Source organism: Rhinolophus sinicus, linkage group LG14, assembly GCF_036562045.2.
Source record: "Rhinolophus sinicus isolate RSC01 linkage group LG14, ASM3656204v1, whole genome shotgun sequence".
Taxonomy (NCBI): Eukaryota; Metazoa; Chordata; class Mammalia; order Chiroptera; family Rhinolophidae; genus Rhinolophus; species Rhinolophus sinicus.
The window spans coordinates 25,948,170-25,965,761 of record NC_133763.1 but is presented as its reverse complement, the minus strand read 5'-3'; the positions used below and the strand labels follow the sequence as shown (position 1 = coordinate 25,965,761).

General features: G+C 35.9%; 1 protein-coding gene across 10 annotated transcripts in view; it reads left to right on the top strand.

The window, feature by feature from the left end:
- The window catches only part of SNTG1 (syntrophin gamma 1), an 813,791-nt gene that overhangs the window by 539,669 nt on the left and 256,530 nt on the right, over positions 1-17,592 (top strand). For 9 of the 10 annotated variants that reach the window (XM_074318426.1, XM_019712572.2, XM_019712571.2 and 6 more), the window contains one exon: positions 16,318-16,374. The exons of the other annotated variant lie outside the window; for it this stretch is intronic. In XM_074318426.1, the coding sequence (XP_074174527.1) occupies positions 16,318-16,374 (57 nt within the window). The remainder of the gene's footprint in view (positions 1-16,317; positions 16,375-17,592) is intronic. 10 annotated transcript variants of the gene reach the window in all.

Here is a 17,592-nt window from a genome sequence, read left to right as displayed (position 1 = left end):
CAACTCTTATACAATGAATGCAAGATTGAGGATTTATAAAGATAGAGGGACTCATAATGAGTTATATACATGGAAGGAAGAGATATCACCCTTTTAATTTAGGAAAGGGCAATGGGAAAGTTTTCATTAAGTTGGTGTGAGTTGTTTAAGGGACCTTGAATTAAGAGAGATTGAGGTCTGGGACAAGACAAAGGCTCATTTAGGGGCAGTCCTGGTTGCTGGACTAGAATTTAGGAAGAAGTTATTTGAGGAGATCATTATGTCTCTCAATTAAACCTGCTATCTGGTACCTATAAGGACATGAAAGTTTTATTGACTGTCTTTATTAAGAGCTCAGCATTGTGTATTCTGAGAAGTGAAATGTGTGCCCTGGTTACTATCAGCAATGTCTGTAACTATGAAGGAGATAAGGAAGTGTCCTAGAAAGGCCCTTAGTATATGTAGACACGTGTGAATCTGATATAAAACGGGGGTGCCAAAAAATGTATACACGTGACTTGTATTCATCTTTTGTTATCGGTATATATTGAGTATTAATTTTAATGCAATTTTTTCCTTTCTTAAAATCTGTATACATTTTTTTTGGCATCCTCTGTATTTTTGGCACCTTGAGGCAAAAGAGTCCCAGAGTTCTTTACTCCGAAGGGGACAGCTCTTAGGCAATGACTCAACAGTTTGTAATAAATGTTGCCAAGGGATTCAGTGCTAAGATGACTTCCTGAAGTCTGGCCAATTGTGTTAACCCTTGGGTTTCATCCTTTATCAGGGATGTCTTGACTAAGGGGAAAAAAATCACTGAGTTTCATCATTTATGATGGTGGCTTATGTTTTATTGATGTTCATTCAATTAATCTTAAGGGGCTCCAGACAGCCAACACGTCTAAGAGAGGCCTGACCTCCTCCAGCACCATGTTTTCAGGCAAGAGACTGAGGACAAGGGAGCACACATCCTCCTACAGGCAGAATATGCCAGAGGATCCAGGTTTGGCTCCATCCTGACTTCAGGAGGTCTCAGTAGCCATACTGAGCTTATGGGGTGTTATTTGCATGACCCAAAACTTACTGGGCAACTAGGTATGGAGGGTCAGAGCCTCAAGGTCTATGAGATTTTTTTTGTTTCCATCAGTGCTCAGTAGAAAACCAATTTTTTTGTTTCTTTAATGGTGTATAGCATAAAGCACATTATCCATTCAAACTAAGCTTTTTTCAAAACGTTAATACTGATTATTTAGGTGTGCAGTACATCTTTATATAGTCCAATATTATTTTGAACTCTATCCTTTACATTTTATAAGGAATTGGAAGATTAAGGAAAGTTGTTTTATATATCTGAGTTTATAGGAATGCCCATCTTAATTTTGTGTTCAAAAAAATAACTGATAATACCATGGTTTCCCAAAGTACAGTGCTTGTTGCTAGGCAACACCTTTATGATATTCAAGATTTGTTAATTAAATACAACTTCAGATCAGCTTCCAGGTATTCTCTGATTTATGAGGTGAGCAACGAAACAATTTGTTAACATTGCCTTTTATTGGGGAGGGGAGGGAAAGGACTAGGAGGGGAGGGGAGGAGAGGGAAAGGACCAGAAGGGGAAGGGAGAGGACTGGAAGGAAACACCAAATATGGAGAAGTAGAAGGGGGATAGAGGGCAAAGCTAAAACAAACACACACAAAATTGGGGAGAATATCGGCAAGGTGCCAAACTGAGAACAGTTATTTGCTGCCTGCAGTGACCAACTGAGTATTTTGGCTTCAAAACAAGAAATAATTTGTCTTACCTGGCTCTCCTAACTTTCTAAAAGTAAGCTAATGAAACAATAATACATAGAGCTGCTGGCTGGGGTTTGCGTGTGCGTGTATGTGTGCCCTTGTATTTAAAAAATATTATAATAAGTGCTGCTTCTGAGACTTTCAGCAGTTTCTATTGAAACTTTAATTTCTCCAAACTTCTGTCTGCATCAGCAATTTTGTATTTGACTTGGAACGTGTTCTAAATATTCGCTACCAAAGATTGGAAGGCAGTCTTGTTAGAGAAGGAGTAAAGGCATTGCATGGGCCTTTAATAACAGCAGCATGCTTATCGTTTCTTCAAAGAATATCCGTGTTTCAACATATACTGCCTACGGAATAGAATTTACCCACCAGGTTGCCTTCGTGGCTAATGATTGTTATGGAAGATGTTCTAGAAAATTTTGGTGATGTCATTTGCTAAGTAAAATGCATTTGTTTTGACAGATTGAAATCTTAATTTTAAGACAGTTTATATGGGTTTTCTGAGCTGACTGCATTGGTTTTTAATACTATTTTAAGGAATCAAGTATTTATTCCTAAGAGAAAAGGAATTAAGAAAATAACTCTGCTATCGAAGAATGTTAGTTTGGTTTGATAGGCAGTATTGTGAAAGCAGTTTGCCTCTTTGTTTTATAAGAATAAAGATAGCCAATTAGTTATCCACACTCTGAATGAGTATTCCAGTATTCCAGTATTTGAGCTACTCTGTAATACAAATACTGGAATATGAGGTAGTTAAACAGTAATTATATGTCTAAGTAACTGTTAAGTAAAAATTCCTGTGTGGAATAACAGATAGTGTGTGTGTGTGTGTGTGTGTGTGTGTGTGTGTGTGTGTGTCAGTATTCATGAAGTTTCTACTATATGCTATGTTTTCTCACAAATATTAAGTCATATACAGTTTTGCAGATTTGGAAACAGAGACTCACAGGGCTTAAGTAATTTGCCAAACATAATTAATTTGTAAATATTTGAGTCATTGGTAGAGTCTCTGACTTCAATTACAATATTGTTAGTAATATACAACTTCCCTTTGATTAATCATTTAATGGAAAATAATCAAAGATGAATTAATTTAATAGATTGCTCTTATCTATTCAATAAAAAGACAGCACCAAAACATTTAACTTATTTTAAATTAGATTTTGTATATTTATAATGCATATGTTCACCTTCTTTTTGCTTTTGTACATTCAGGTATGTTTATATTAATAAAATTTGCAATATAAATTCTAAAACACTGCATCTTCTCATACTTGTGACTAGACTGACGGGAATTGACATAAAAATCTGTTCATGAATTTAAAAGAATAGAGTTTATGGTATTATTTAATATGAATATTGTGTTTTATATTTCAAGTTGCCCTGTATCAATTGTAATATATCTATAAACTTTGTTGTATAAATATAATTTTAATATTGGCTTCAAAACATCATTAGGTAACTGGTTACAAGAGTAAAAGTTATAAGTACTTTTAAAATAGATCAAATTAATTAGCACAAGGTCAAAAAGAAGAAAATTTATGTTATTAAATGCTACTCATTGGCACCAATAGTTTTCTTTTTGATACACCCCAGTCTCCGAACAATAAGGATTATTTTTTAATTAAAAATAAATAAGTTAATAAACCTCAATTTCTTTTATGGCAATTTTGTTCTATAATCATTAGTTTGTTTTTATTTATGAAATCTAAATACTTGGCTAAATGAAGGTAGCTTGTAACTTTTCCAAAGTGATGAATTTTATGCCATTTTAAAATTAGCCACTATAAACCCATGTTTTACAGATTTTCTCTTGGTGCTTTTTAAATGATATGATATCTATTTCACACAGCCCCTCTGAAACCAGGGAGTAATAGAGAGAATTCATTTATAAGAAAGAGGGCAGTATTTAGATTTGGGAATGGATAATGTAGTCAAATAAACTAAGCATTTGTGAGATACGGGAACCATATAACAAATATCTATGGCAGGTACGAGAAAAATGTGTCTCAAGTCTTTATAGATAAGAAAAGATTCCAGAAGATGAGGTTATAAATAAATGAAGAAAGTCATACATAAAAGCTTTCAACCTTTCTTCATGCCTTCAGAATATTCATTATGGAAAGATAAGTGCTGCAAAACAGAGTATTATTGATCTTTTAAATTGAAAATTAAAGAATGTGTCCAAACGTGGCTCTTTGTGTTCTTTTTATTGTAATTAAATGTATTGGGGTGACTATGGTTAGTAAAATTACATAGGTTTCAAGTGTACAATTCTATAATACATCAGCTATATATCACATTGTATGCTTATCACCCAGGGTCAGTTCTCCTTCTATCATCACATATTTCACCCCCTTTACCCTTTTCTAGGGTTCCCCCTGCCCCCAACCTTCTGGGTAACCACTAAACTGTTGTCTGTGTCTATGAATTTTTGTTTCTTTGTTTGTTTGTCTTGTTGCCTTTGTTGCTTTCAGTTTTATATTCCACACGTGAATGAAGTCATATGATTCTCAACTTTTACTGTCTGACTTATTTCGCTTAGCATAATAATCTCAAAATCCATCCATGTTGTCATAAATGGCACTATTTCATCTTTTCTTATAGCAGAGTACTATTCCATTCTGTATATATACCACATCTTCTTTATCCAATAGTCTATCAAATGACACTTTGTTTTTTTTCCATCCTTTGACCACCATGAATAATGCTGCAATGAACATTGGAGTACATATGAGTACATTGAGAACATTGGAGTACATATCTTTAGAGATAAATGTTTTAAGATTTTTGGGACATATACCCAGGAGAGAGATTGTTAGGTCATACGGTAATTCTATTCTTAATTTATTGAGGAACCTCCATACTGCTTTCTACAGCAGCTGTACCAGTTTACATTCCCATCAAAAGTATATGAGGGTTCCTTTTTCTCCACAGAATCCCCAACGCTTGTTATTATTTGTCTTGATGATAGACATTGTAACATGAGTGAGGTGGTATCTCATTATGGTTTTGATTTGCATTTCCCTAATAGCATTTTTTCATATAGCTGTTGACCATTTGTATGTCTTTTGGGAGAAGTGTCTGTTATGATCCTCTGCCCATTTTTAAATTGGATTGTTTGTTGTTTTTGTATTTGAGTTATACGAATTCTTTATATATTTTGGATATTAGTCCGATATCATGGATGTTGTTTGCAAATATCTTCTCCCATTCAGTTGGTTGCCTCTTTGTTTTGTTGATGGTTCTTTTGCTGTGCAGAATCATTTTAGTTTGCTATAGTCCTTTTCATTTATGTTAGTTTTGACTTCCTTTGCCTTTGCAGTCAAATTCATAAAATCCTCTTTGAACCCAAGGTCCATAGTTTAGTACATATGCTTTATTTTATGCGTATTATTCTTTCAGGTCTTATGTTTAGATCTTTGATCCATTTTGAGTTAATTTTGGTACATAGTGACACATAGCAATTTAGTTTCATTCTTTTTGCATGTGGCTTTCAAATTCTCCCAGTACTATCTATTGAAGAGGCTTTCTTTTCTCCATTGTACGAGTACATTTTTTCCTCCCTTGTCAAAAATTATTTGCCCATATTTATGTGAATTTATTTCTGGGTTTTCAATTATATTCCATTGGTCTATGTGTCTGTTTTTCTGCCAATACCATGCTGTTTTTACTATTGTCACTTTGTAGTACAAACTAAAGTCAGGGAGTGTGGTACCTCCAACCTTCTTTTTTCTTAGGATTGCTTTAGCTATTCAGCACCTTTTGTGATTCCATACAAGTCTGATGATTTTTTGTTCTATTTCTTTAAAAAAAATGCCATTGGGGTTTTGATGGTGGTTGCATTAAATCTGTATATTGTTTTGGGTAATATGGACATTTTAACTATGTTGATTCTTCTAATCCGTGAACATGGAGTGTCTTCCCATTTCTTTGTGTCCTATTCAATTTCTTTTAATAATATCTTGTAGTTTTTAGTGTATGGGTCCTTCACATCCTTCGTTAAGTTTATTCCTAGGTATTTTATTATTTTTGTTACAATTGCAAAAGAATTTTTTTTTTCATTTCTTTTTCTCAAATGTCATTGCTAGTATATAGGAATGCAATGGAGTTTTTGTATGTTGATTTTGTAGCCAGCAACTTTATTGTATCTGTTTATTGTTTCTAATAGCTTTTTGGTGGAGTCATTATGGTGTTCTATACATAGCACCATGTCATCTGCAAAAAGTGACAACTTCATGTCTTCATTCTCAGTTTGGATGTGTTTTCTTTCTTTTTCTTGCCTGATTTTTCTGGCTAGGACTTGCAATACTACATTGAATAACAGTGGTGATGGGGGCAACTGAGTCTTTTTCGTCAATGTAGACCAAAAACTTCAGTTGTTTTACTGTTAATTATGATATTAGCTGAGATATTATCATATATAACCTTTATTGCCCATTTTATGCTCATTTTCCTTCTATACCCATTTTATTAAGTGTTTTAGTCAAAAAAGATGTTGTATCTTGTCAAATGCTTTTTCTGCGTCTATTGATATAATCGTATGATTTTTATCTTTTATTTTGTTTATGTGGTGTATCACATTTACCAATTTTCATATGTTGAACCTTCCTTGTGCCCCTGGGATGAACCCCACTTAATTGTGATGTACAATCTTTTTGATGCATTGTTTGTTGTGTTCAATTTGCTAGAATTTTGTTTAGGATTTTTGCCTCTGTATTTATCAGAGATATTGGTTTGTAATTTCCTGTTTTTTCCTTACTAGGTTTTGGTATCAGGCTCATAAAATGAGTTAGGAAGTGTTGAGTCTTATTCAATATTTTGGAAGAGTTTGAGGAGGACAGGTGTTAGATTCTCTTCAAATGTTTGGTAGAATTCACTAGTGAAACCATCTGGTCATGGGATTTTGCTTTTGGAAAGGTTTTGGATAACTAATTCAATTTCCTTAGCGTTAATTGGTCTATTTAGGTTTTCCAGTTCTTTGTGATTCAGTCTAGGAAGGCTACATGTTTCTAAGAATTTGCCCGTTTCTTCAAGGTTATTAAATTTGGTAACATATAGTTTTTCATATTGTTGTATGATCCTTTGTATTTCTGTTGTAACTTCTCCGCTTTCATTTCTGATTTTGTTCATTTGTGTCTTTTCTCTTTTTTCTGTAGTGAATCTGACAAAGCCAGGGGTTTGTCAATTTTATTAATCTTTCAAAGAACTGGTTCTTTGTTGCATTATTTTAGTCTATCGTCTTTTTGTTCTCCATTTCATTTAGTTTTGTCCTGATTTTTATTATTTCCTTCCTTCTGTTGACTTTGGGTTTCATATGTTCTTTTTTTCTAGTTTTTTAAGGTGTAATGTGAGGTTGTTTATGTGGGATTTTTTCTTGTTTCTTGAGATAGGTTTGTAATGGTATGACTATTACTGCTTTCACTGCATCCCAATAATTTTAATAGGATGTATTTTTATTCTCATTTGTTTCTATGTATCTTGATATCTCCTCTTATTTCTTCTTTGACCCTGTTGTTCTTCAAAATCATGTTGTTTTTCTCCACATATTTGTGGTTTCACCTGCTTTCTTTTTGAAGTTGATATTCAATTTCAAAGCCTTATGTCAAAGAATATGCTTGGTATGATTTCAGTCTTCTTTAATTTGCTGAGGCTAATTTTATGTCCTAATATATGGTCTATCCTTGAGAATGTTCCGTGTACACTAGAAAAGAATGTATAGTCTGGTGTTCTAGGATGAAGTGCTCTACAAATGTTAATTATGCCTTTTTGGTCTAAGGTGTAATTTAAGGCTGATATTTCCTTACTTATTTTCTGTTTGGATGATCTATCCATAGCTGTCAATGATGTATTTAGGTCCCTTAACATAATTGTGCTTTGGTCAATTTCTCCCTTTAGTTCTGTTAGTAGTTGCTTTGTATATTTTGGTGCTCCCTGTTTGGGGGTATATACGAGGTCAGACAATTAATATCGTGAATTGATCCTAGAAAAACTGCTACATAGTTCATTGCTGAATATTATTACAGTCACTTTTGAAGTATTCCTTTTTGGAAGCTATGCACTGATGCCAGCTCCTAGTCCACCCTTGCTATCAATTTTGGAAGTCTTTTTCTGGAATGGCCATCACAGCTGTTGTCATATTAACTTTGATGTCCTGAATGTCATCAAAATGTCTCCTTTCAATAGTTCCTTTATCTTTGGGTAAAGAAAGAAGTCTTTGGATTCCAGATCAGGTGAGTAGGAAGGGTGCTCCAATACAGTTATTTGTTTACTGCCTAATAACTTCCTCAGAGTACCATGTGAGCTGTTGCATTGTTGTGACGCAAGAGTCATGAATTGTTGGCAAAAAGTTCAGGTCCTCTAACTTTTTTCATGCAGCCTTCTCAGCACTTTGAAATAATAAACTTGGTGAATGTTTGTCCATTTGGTACAAATTCATAATGAATTATCCCTCTGATATCAAAAAAGGTTAGCAACATCATTGCAACAAGTTCATGAAATTGTCAGACCTAGTATATTGATCAGTGTTATGCTTTTTTGTTGTATTGTCCCCTTTATCATTAAATGTCCATCTTTTTCTCGTTACCTTTTTTTATACTGAAATCTGTTTCATCTGATATAAGTACGAATACACCTGGTTTTCTCTGAAGACCATTTGCTTGGAGTATCGATTTCCACCCTTTCACTTTTAGTCTATGTTAGTCCTTTTAGCTGAGATGAGTGTATTGGAGGCAGCATATGGTTGGGTTTTGTTTTTTGATCCAATCTGCTACTCTGTGCCTTTTTATCGGTGACTTCTGCACATTTGTATTTAGGGTTATTATTGATATATGAGGATTTCCTGTCATTCCATATTTTGTTTTCTGGTAGCTTGGTGTTTCCATTTTTTCTTTTCCTTTTTTGTTGCTGTCTGTTACTTTAGTGTGGTAGTAGTCTGTGATTTTTCCCTCTGTTTCTTCTTTTTTTATGTTACATATCTCAGTTCTGGATTTTTTTTTTTTTTTTTTTTTTGAGTAGCTACTGTTAAGTTTATGAAAAGAAATTTTCATATATACAGTAGGCCTTTTCCTTCAGCATGCTTCTTATCTCCATTTCCCTTGGCAGGTTCAGACCTTTACTCTCTCCCCTTTTATGTTTTTTTTTTTTTTGTCATAAGTTTTCCTTCCTTATTCTGTGAGATGATTTCTGAGTTGCAGTAGCAAGTTGTCATTTTTTCTCTTTTTCTTAAATGTTTTTATCTTATTTACCCTTTATGCTATATTTAAGTGTATTGTGCCCTATTTTGTGTATAGGCTGCCATTTTCTGCTTCTGTCTTTCTGTTCGAAATCTTCCTCATGGTTTTGTGTTCTTTTGATTTTTTTATTGTTGTTGTTTTAGGTCGAATATCCTCCATCAGTATCTCCTGTAATGCAGGTCATATGTTAGAAAATTCCCTTAGTTTCTGTATGTCTGAAAAGGTCTTTATTACTCCTTCATATCTCAAGGATATCTTTGCTGGATATATTATTCTTGGGTGATAAATTCTGTATTTCAATTGTTTGAATATTTGGTTCCACTCCCTCCTAGCTTGTAGAGTTTCTGCTGAAAAGTCTGATGATATTAATAGCTGAATGAATTTTCCCTTATAGGTTACTGTCTTATTTTTTTTTTCCTGTCTGCTGGAGAATTATTTCTTTGTCATTAATTTTTGACAGCTTCAATTTAATGTGCCTTGGAGAACACCTGTTGGGATTGCATTAATTAGGTATTCTGTTTGCTTCTTGGATTTGAGGATCCAGTTCTTTCCATAAGTTTTGGAAGTCCTCGTCTACTATTTATTTGAATATGTTCTCTGTTACTTTCTCCCTCTCTTCTCCTTCTGGTATGCCCATTATTCTTATATTGCTCTTTCCAATGGAGTCAGACAGTTCTTGTAGAGATTTTTTTTTTCTTCCATTTCTTTTAACTCTCAAGTCTTTCTCTTCTTCCATCTGTGTTATTTCCAGATTTCTATTTTCAACACCACTAATTCTTTCTTCCATCTGGTCATCTGTACTTTGTAAGCTGGCTATTTCAGTATTCATTTCTTTTATTGCGTTCTTAATCTCCAGAATTTCTATTTGGTTCTTTTTTAAAATTTCAGTCTCTTTGGTAAAATATTCATTTGGTTGTTGATTTTATTTCTCAGTTTATTAAACTGCCTAGCTGTGTTTTCTTTCATCTTGCTGAGTTTTTTCACAACTGTGATCTTGAATTCTCTGTCATTTAAGTCACATATTTCCTTGTCTCTAAGGTCATTTCCTGGAGACTTGTCATTTTCTTTCAGACCTGACTTGTTACTTTGGTTAATCATGGCAATTAATGAATTATTATTTCTCTTTCTGAGTATCTACAGGAGTGGGTTCTGCAGCAGGTTGATACAAAGTGGGCTTTCTTTTGCTTTCCAGTAGGTGTTGGTGGAATGTTTTATTTTCTTTCTTGCGGCAACCTTTTATTTTCTCTCATGCTGCAGCATTTTATTTTCTTGTGATATCCTGGCTTCTCACACACATGAACAGAGATTCCCTGGAAGGTGGGCTTCTCCTCTGTGAGCAGGTCACCTGGATCTCTGGGTATCACCTCTATAGGAGAATATGGAGGGCAATAGAGCTCAGCATTTCTGAAATCTCAATGCTGTCCCTGCAGCCCAATTCAGATCTGTGTTCTCAGTGGCTCTGGTTGCCCCCATAGGAATCCGCCTAGAAAGATGGGGGTGGGATGGGCTGTGAGAGGTAGCTGGTGTGTTTGTGGCTCTGAGTAATGACAACTACCAGCTCACAGCTGTCTCATCCCTACAGTTCCTTCCCTATTGCTGGAATTAGTTGCAGTGTGCGTCTGTGGCTATGGGACTGTGTATCCAGCTCTTAGGGCTGTAGATATTCCTCCCTTTAATCTGACATTGCTACTGTTTCTTCTGGATCCCGCTTCTAATACCTGGAGGGTTGGGTGGGAGTGGCAGTTCTGGGAAGGCAGTGGGGGGAGTCACCAGGCTCCATGTCTTTGTTTTCTATTTTCTGCCTGGCAATGAAGGCTTAAACCACAGTTCTCATCTTTCTGTATTTGGTCTTTGCTCTGAGGTCTCTGCCCTGAATGCTGTGATCAGCCATATTATATGCTGATCCCTCAGGCAGGGTTGTGGGCTACAGCGAGTACACCTGCAGCCTGAATTTTTTCCTCTCCCCAGACTGCAGTGAGCTCTGGACTGTGTCCTGCAGCCCACATCTCTGCACTCCCCCCTCTTCTCTTCCCTTGCTAACCTGATTTGCACACCTTCAGACAATTCAATGTGAAGATCTCTCTGACATGCTTGTGTGTTGCTTAGGTTATCCTTTGTTGAATTATAACTCTTCAATTTGTTGTAACTTCTCGGGGATATTTCAAGAACCACTCTTCATGCCACCATTTTTGTGATGTTCCAGAGATTTGTGTTTTTCGAGAATCATATACCAGTAATTGAATTATTATTTCCAATGTGGAGGGGAAAGGGGGACTGATTTTGAAAATTGATAATTCCATTATAATTATTTGTTAGGTATAAAATCCTTTAAAGAAAAAAAGCAATTTTATTGAAACTGTTTATTTGCAGTTTCATTCCCAGACGTATAAATTAATCATTTATGTGATGGGACATGGCAGCCTCTCAGATCAGCTCTCAAATCTTCACAAGCAATATGACTTGGTAGTAATATAGATAAGACCTTGGTTGACAAAGATAATATTACCATTGACATTGAGTTCCTTCTATGGAACCAAAAGCTTGTCATTTCTTAGACAATAAGAATACATAATGTGAAAATGAGAAGAGATTTAAAAGTTGATGCCAGGGATTTCTGGTCAAGATGGCAAGGTAAATAAATTCTGTGCTTGCTTTCTCTCACAACCACATCAAAATTACAAGTAAACTACAGAGCAACCATCATTGAGAATCACCTGTATTCTAGCTGAACCAAAGCTCTATAACTAAGGTCATACAGAAGAAGTTATCTTGAGACTGGTAGGAGAGGCAGAGACAAGGAACGAGCTGGTCGCACACTTGTGTGTGACCATTAAAAATAGGGAGAGAGGGAGTATTTCCTCAATCTGTTGACATTTTACTTCCCAGAAATTTTTAGTTTGGCTCAAATAAACTCTTATAAGCTTTCAAAAAGAAGAAAAATCAGGAGGGACATCTTGGCTGTGGAGGTCCAAACCCTGAGGAGTGAGGGGGTCCCAGCCCCACACTGGGCTCTTCAGCCCAGTGTTCCAGTGCCATGAAGAGAAGTCCCCATAATTCTGGCTGTGAAAACTGGTGGAGATTATGGCTAAGTGAGACAAGAGCAGCTGCAGTCCCAGGCACGCCTCTTAAAGGGTCCATGCATGGATTCACTTGCTGATGGACTCATTTGTTTTGAGCTCCAGGGCAGGGCAGCATCTCAAAAGGTGCCAGAGGCAGATGGGGAGGAACTGAGCTGTCTGGCTTCAGGGCAATGGCTGGAGATGCAGATTTCTCCTAGAAGGAGTTAGGCAAAAGCCATTGTTTCTTTGTTGAGCCTTCCCCCTCCCAGCATGCAGTTGCAGGCAGACATCACATTTGAGTCTCCACCAACTTAGCTAACACCTTTCACTTTCCCTGCCTTGGTGATTCCCTGAGATCCTGCCCCATCCAACATTCAGGCACATCCAAATCCACTTCCAGCGACTTTTCTTAATGAATGGCCTATCTTGGCTCATACTGCAGATTTTTTTATAATCTCTCAATGATTTACAAAACCCAAACAAGCACCATTTGGCTTCTGTGTATCTTATACCACTTGCTGAGCAACCCTAAATCTGGCATAGTGTCAGGTAGCCTCTTTTTGCAGCTTGGACTCTCCAGGTACTTCCAAGCCTAGCTCATGTGCTAGCCATCTGTGGCGTGCTTTGTGACTCATGCCAGGTGGCCCTAGGCAGGGAAAAGACTGTAGCTGAACTTGGTCTGCAGCTGGGCCCCTCCCAGGAGGCCCGAGAAATGGCACAGCCAATGGCCAGATTCTGACTGAGCCAGAGCATCCCACAGCTGCCTCCAAGGATGACACACCCAAAGGGCAGACTGGGCAGTCACCAGAACCCTGCTAAAACCAAATTCTGCTCCATAGGTTCAGCCCCTACATGGCAGCTCCCCTACTGTAGTCAGGACCAGTCCTCACAACCAATCAGCCTGAGGGTCAAGCCTTCCTATTGACATGCAAACAGCAACCAAGGCTCAACTACAATAGGAGGGCAAACACAACCCACACAAGGGACATGCATTTGCAGCACCTGGCTCAGGTGTCCAAGGCAACTGTGTCACTGGACCCCACAGGACACCTACTACATGAGGCCACTGTATTAAACCAGGAGGCATAATAGCCTTATCTAACACATAAAAACAAACACAAGGAGGCAGCCAAAATGGGGAAACAAAGAAACATGTGCCAAATGAAGAAACAAAACAAAGCTCAGTAAAAGAACTAAACAAAATGGAGACAAGAAATCTACCGGACACAGAGGTCAAAACACCAATTATAAAGATGTTTAATTATCTCAGGGAGAACTTCAACAAAGAGATAGAAAATATAAAAATGGAGATAGAAAATGTAATAAAAGAACCAGTCAGAAATCAAGAATACAATAATTGGAATGAAGACCATATTAGAGGGGATCATTAGTAGATTAGATGAGGCAGAGTATTAAATCAGGGATTTAGAAGACTAGCAGAAACACCCAATCAGACAAAAACAAAGAGTAAAGAATCCAACAACTGAATATACTTTAAGCGGCTTCTGGAACATCAACTGTAACAACATTAGCCTCATAGGAGTACCAGGAGAAAAAAGAGAGCAGAGGATTGAAAACCTATTTTAAAAAATAGTAATGGAAAACTTCCCTAACCTGCACACACACACAAAAAAAAAAGACATACAAGCTCAGAAAGCAGAGTCCCAAACAAGATGATTCCAAAGAGACCCACACAAAGATACATCATATTTGAAGTGCCAAAGTTTAAAGACATTGAAAAAAATCTTGAAAGCAGCAAGAGAAAAGCAATTAGTTAGCTACAAGGGAGCTCCCATAAGACTATCAGCTGATTTCACAATAGAAACTGCCAGCCAGAAGGGATTGACATAAAATATTCAAAGTTATGAAAAGCAAGGACCAAGATTACTCTACAACACAGCTATCATTTCGAATCGAGGGACAGATAAAGAGCTTCACATACAAGAAAAAGCTAAAGAGATCATCATCACTAAACTAGTGTTTCAAAGAATCATAGAACTGCTTTAACACACACACACACAAATATGAATAACAAAATGGCAATAACTATATGTCTATCAACAATTACTTTAAATGTAAATAGATTCCATGCTCCAATGTAATAGGGTGACTGAATGGATAAGAAAACAAAACCCTTACATATGCTATTTATATGAGACTCACTTCAGATTGAAAGACACACAAAGACTGAAAGCAAAGGGATGGAAAAAAGATATTTCATGAAAATGGAAACAAAATTCTGGTAACAATACTTATACCAGACTAAATAGATTTTAAACAAAGGCTGTAACAAGAGACAAAGAAGGACCCAGTAATCCCACTTCAGAGTATTTATCAGAAGAAACCCAAAATGCTATTTCGAGGGCGTGTGTCATCCATATATATATATATACTTTTTTTTTTGTAGCATTGTTTACAGTGGCAATATGTGGAGGTAGCCGGGGTGTCCATTGATGGATGGATGAACAGTAGGTGGTACATATATACAATGGAATATTGCTCAGCCATGTAGGGAATGTGTTTTTCCCATCCACAGCAGCATGAAAGGACCTGGAGGGTATTCTGTTGAATGGCGTATGTCAGGCAGATGCAATGTAATTTTACTTGTATACGGAATCTAAAGAACACAATAAACAAATAAAACAGAAACAAAATCGTAAAGGCAGAAAACATTTTGATGGTTGTCAGATGAGAGGGTCTTTGGGGAAGTGGTTGAAAAGGAGAGGTATTAAGAAGTAAAATTGGTTGTTACAAAGTAGTTATGGGGATGTAAAGTATAGCATAAGGAATAATATAGTCAATAATATTGTAACTATTCATAGTGTCACATGGGTACTATATTTATCAGGGTGAAAGATGAAGAGGGAGTTAGGGGGCTGCGTGGAAAAGGTGAAAGGAAAATAACTATTAATTAGTAGTTACAAAATAGTCATGGGCATGTCAAGTAAAGCATAGGGAGTCAATAATATAGTAACTATGAAAAGTGCCAGATGGATACTAGACTACTCAGTAGGATCACTTCTTAAATTATATAAATGTTTAACCACTATGCTTTCTACCTGAAATCAATATAAAACCATATCGAATGTCAACTGTAATTGAAAATTTTGGAAAGGTGTGGAAAAGGTAAAGGTAAATAAGAGGTTCAAATTTCCAGGTACAAAACAAATAAGTCACGTTCAGCATAAAGAATATAGTCAATAATATTGTGATAACATGGTACGGTGTCAAATGACTGCTGGACTTATCATGGTGATCACTTCTTTCGGTATATAAATATTGAATAACTATGGGGTATACCTGAAACTAATGTAATATTGTATGTTAACTATATTTTAATAAAAATATTTTAAAAGTTGATTCCAAAATGCATCCAAAAGATCATTGAAAAGGATTGTTTTTTAAAACTTGAGCTGTTTAATAACAGTACTATCCCTTTCATCTTGACCAATAAATTACTAACCTTTGTTTTTAAAATTACAAAGCCCTCCATTTATTGCAAGATTGGAGCCTCTATTCTCTCTCTCTCTCTATCTCTGTCTCTCTGTCTCTCTCTCTCTCTCTCTGTCACACACACACACACACACACACACACACACACATATGCGAGGTGTGACAATTAAGTTCACAAACTAGTTGCAAGGATGTTGCTATCCGTTTTTGATATCAGAGGAATTATTCATTATGAATTTGTACCAACTGGGCAAACAGTTAACCAAGTTTACTATTTGGAAGTGCTGAAAAGGCTGAGTGAGAAAGTTAGATGACCTGAACTTTTCGCCAACAATTTGTGGCTCTTGCATCACAACAATGCAGCAGCTCACACAGCACTGTCTGTGAGGGAGTTTTTAGCCAGTAAACAAATAACTGTATCGAAACACCCTCACTACTCACCTGATCTGGCCCCCAGTGACTTCTTTCTTTACCCAGAGATAAAAGAAATATTGAAAGGAAGATATTTTGATGACATTCAAGACATCAGAGATAATACGAGGACAGTTCTGATGGCCATTCCAGAAAAAGTTCTAAAATTTCTGTGAAGGGTAGACTAGGCGCTAGCCTCAGTGCATAGCTTCTCAAGGGGAGTACTTGGAAGGTGACCAATGAGGTACGTAGCACTTTTTGTAGGATGAGTTCTCAAACTTAATTGTCCGACCTCATGTATACATATAAAACCTAAAGAAGGAAAATGTTGTGTAAGTATAGTATTAGGAAATGTTAACCACTTTTAAAATCCTGTCTTTCAGGAAAGAACGGTGACCATTAGACGACAAACTGTAGGAGGATTTGGATTAAGCATAAAGGTAGCCTATCCTTCCAGTCTGTTCTTACAGAGGGTGTGCTATAATGCTGCATTTTCATGTATTTTAATTTTTGACTGATTAATTATTAGACAAGAATGGCTGTAGCAAACTTCTCAATATTTGGACCTGGATGTGCATTAGGTAGGTTCTCATAGAACCATGGCCGCCTTTTGATTTAGAAATTTTACAAAAATATTTGGAAATTTTACCTTAGCTGCCATTGAATATAACTCATTAAGTTCATTTAGTTTAATCTAAAATACTAAATATGGTGTTTCAAAGTGCATGTCTTCCTCTAAGCAGCCAGATTAGGAAATGCTAACCTGTCAATGAATGGAGCAAGAATAAGTTTTATGCTAATAATGCCTTATTAGTTAGTTGTTAATTGTTGTCTATTCTTCTTTTTCTTTTGTTTCATTTTCTTTTTTATTCAAGAAACCAGTAAAATCTCATGTTACATTGCCAAGTATATAGGATAGACTTAATGTTTCGCATCTGATCTATTATAAAAAATAATATCTTTTTATTTCCATTTATTATTAAATTCTAAAGGGCTTTCCTTTCTGTATATTGTTGACCATTAAAGATGTACCACACCTGCAATTACATCATTGAAGCAAAACAGAAATTTTGAAAGTATGGGAAATTATATAAATATTGGAAAGGTTAACTCAATGACTTTGAATGCCTTTTAGAAACCCATACCTCTGCTAGATAAATGAAATTTAACTTGCTTGTTTGGTTAGTCATTTTCCTTATGCAGGGTGAACATCATACATCTCAAGTATATATTTCATGAAATTTTAACACAGATCAAATTATGTATGCTTAGAAAGTGGAACTCAATATTTGGAACTACAGCTTTAGTCAACATTATGACAATGACTCAGAAAATTGATCAATGTGGAATAGTATTGTGTTGTCAAGTGATAAAAATATTACTACATAAAATGTTAGGTTTAAAATATATTTGTACTCTCACTTTATCTATCATCAAGTAAGACCCAGGAGACATACAGAACAAGTTATAGGATTTATGATGGAAACTATGCTGTGGGAATTCCATCATCCGATAGACAAGTTTTGTTGGTTTGTTTGTTTTTATTTTTAACCACTATATTTGTTGAGATTGCTCTGAAAGATTTAATGGCATTGTTACCAGAGCATGGACTCCCCTCGGTGTGGTGTCCAGGTTCTTGGTATCCTAAACAAAGAATT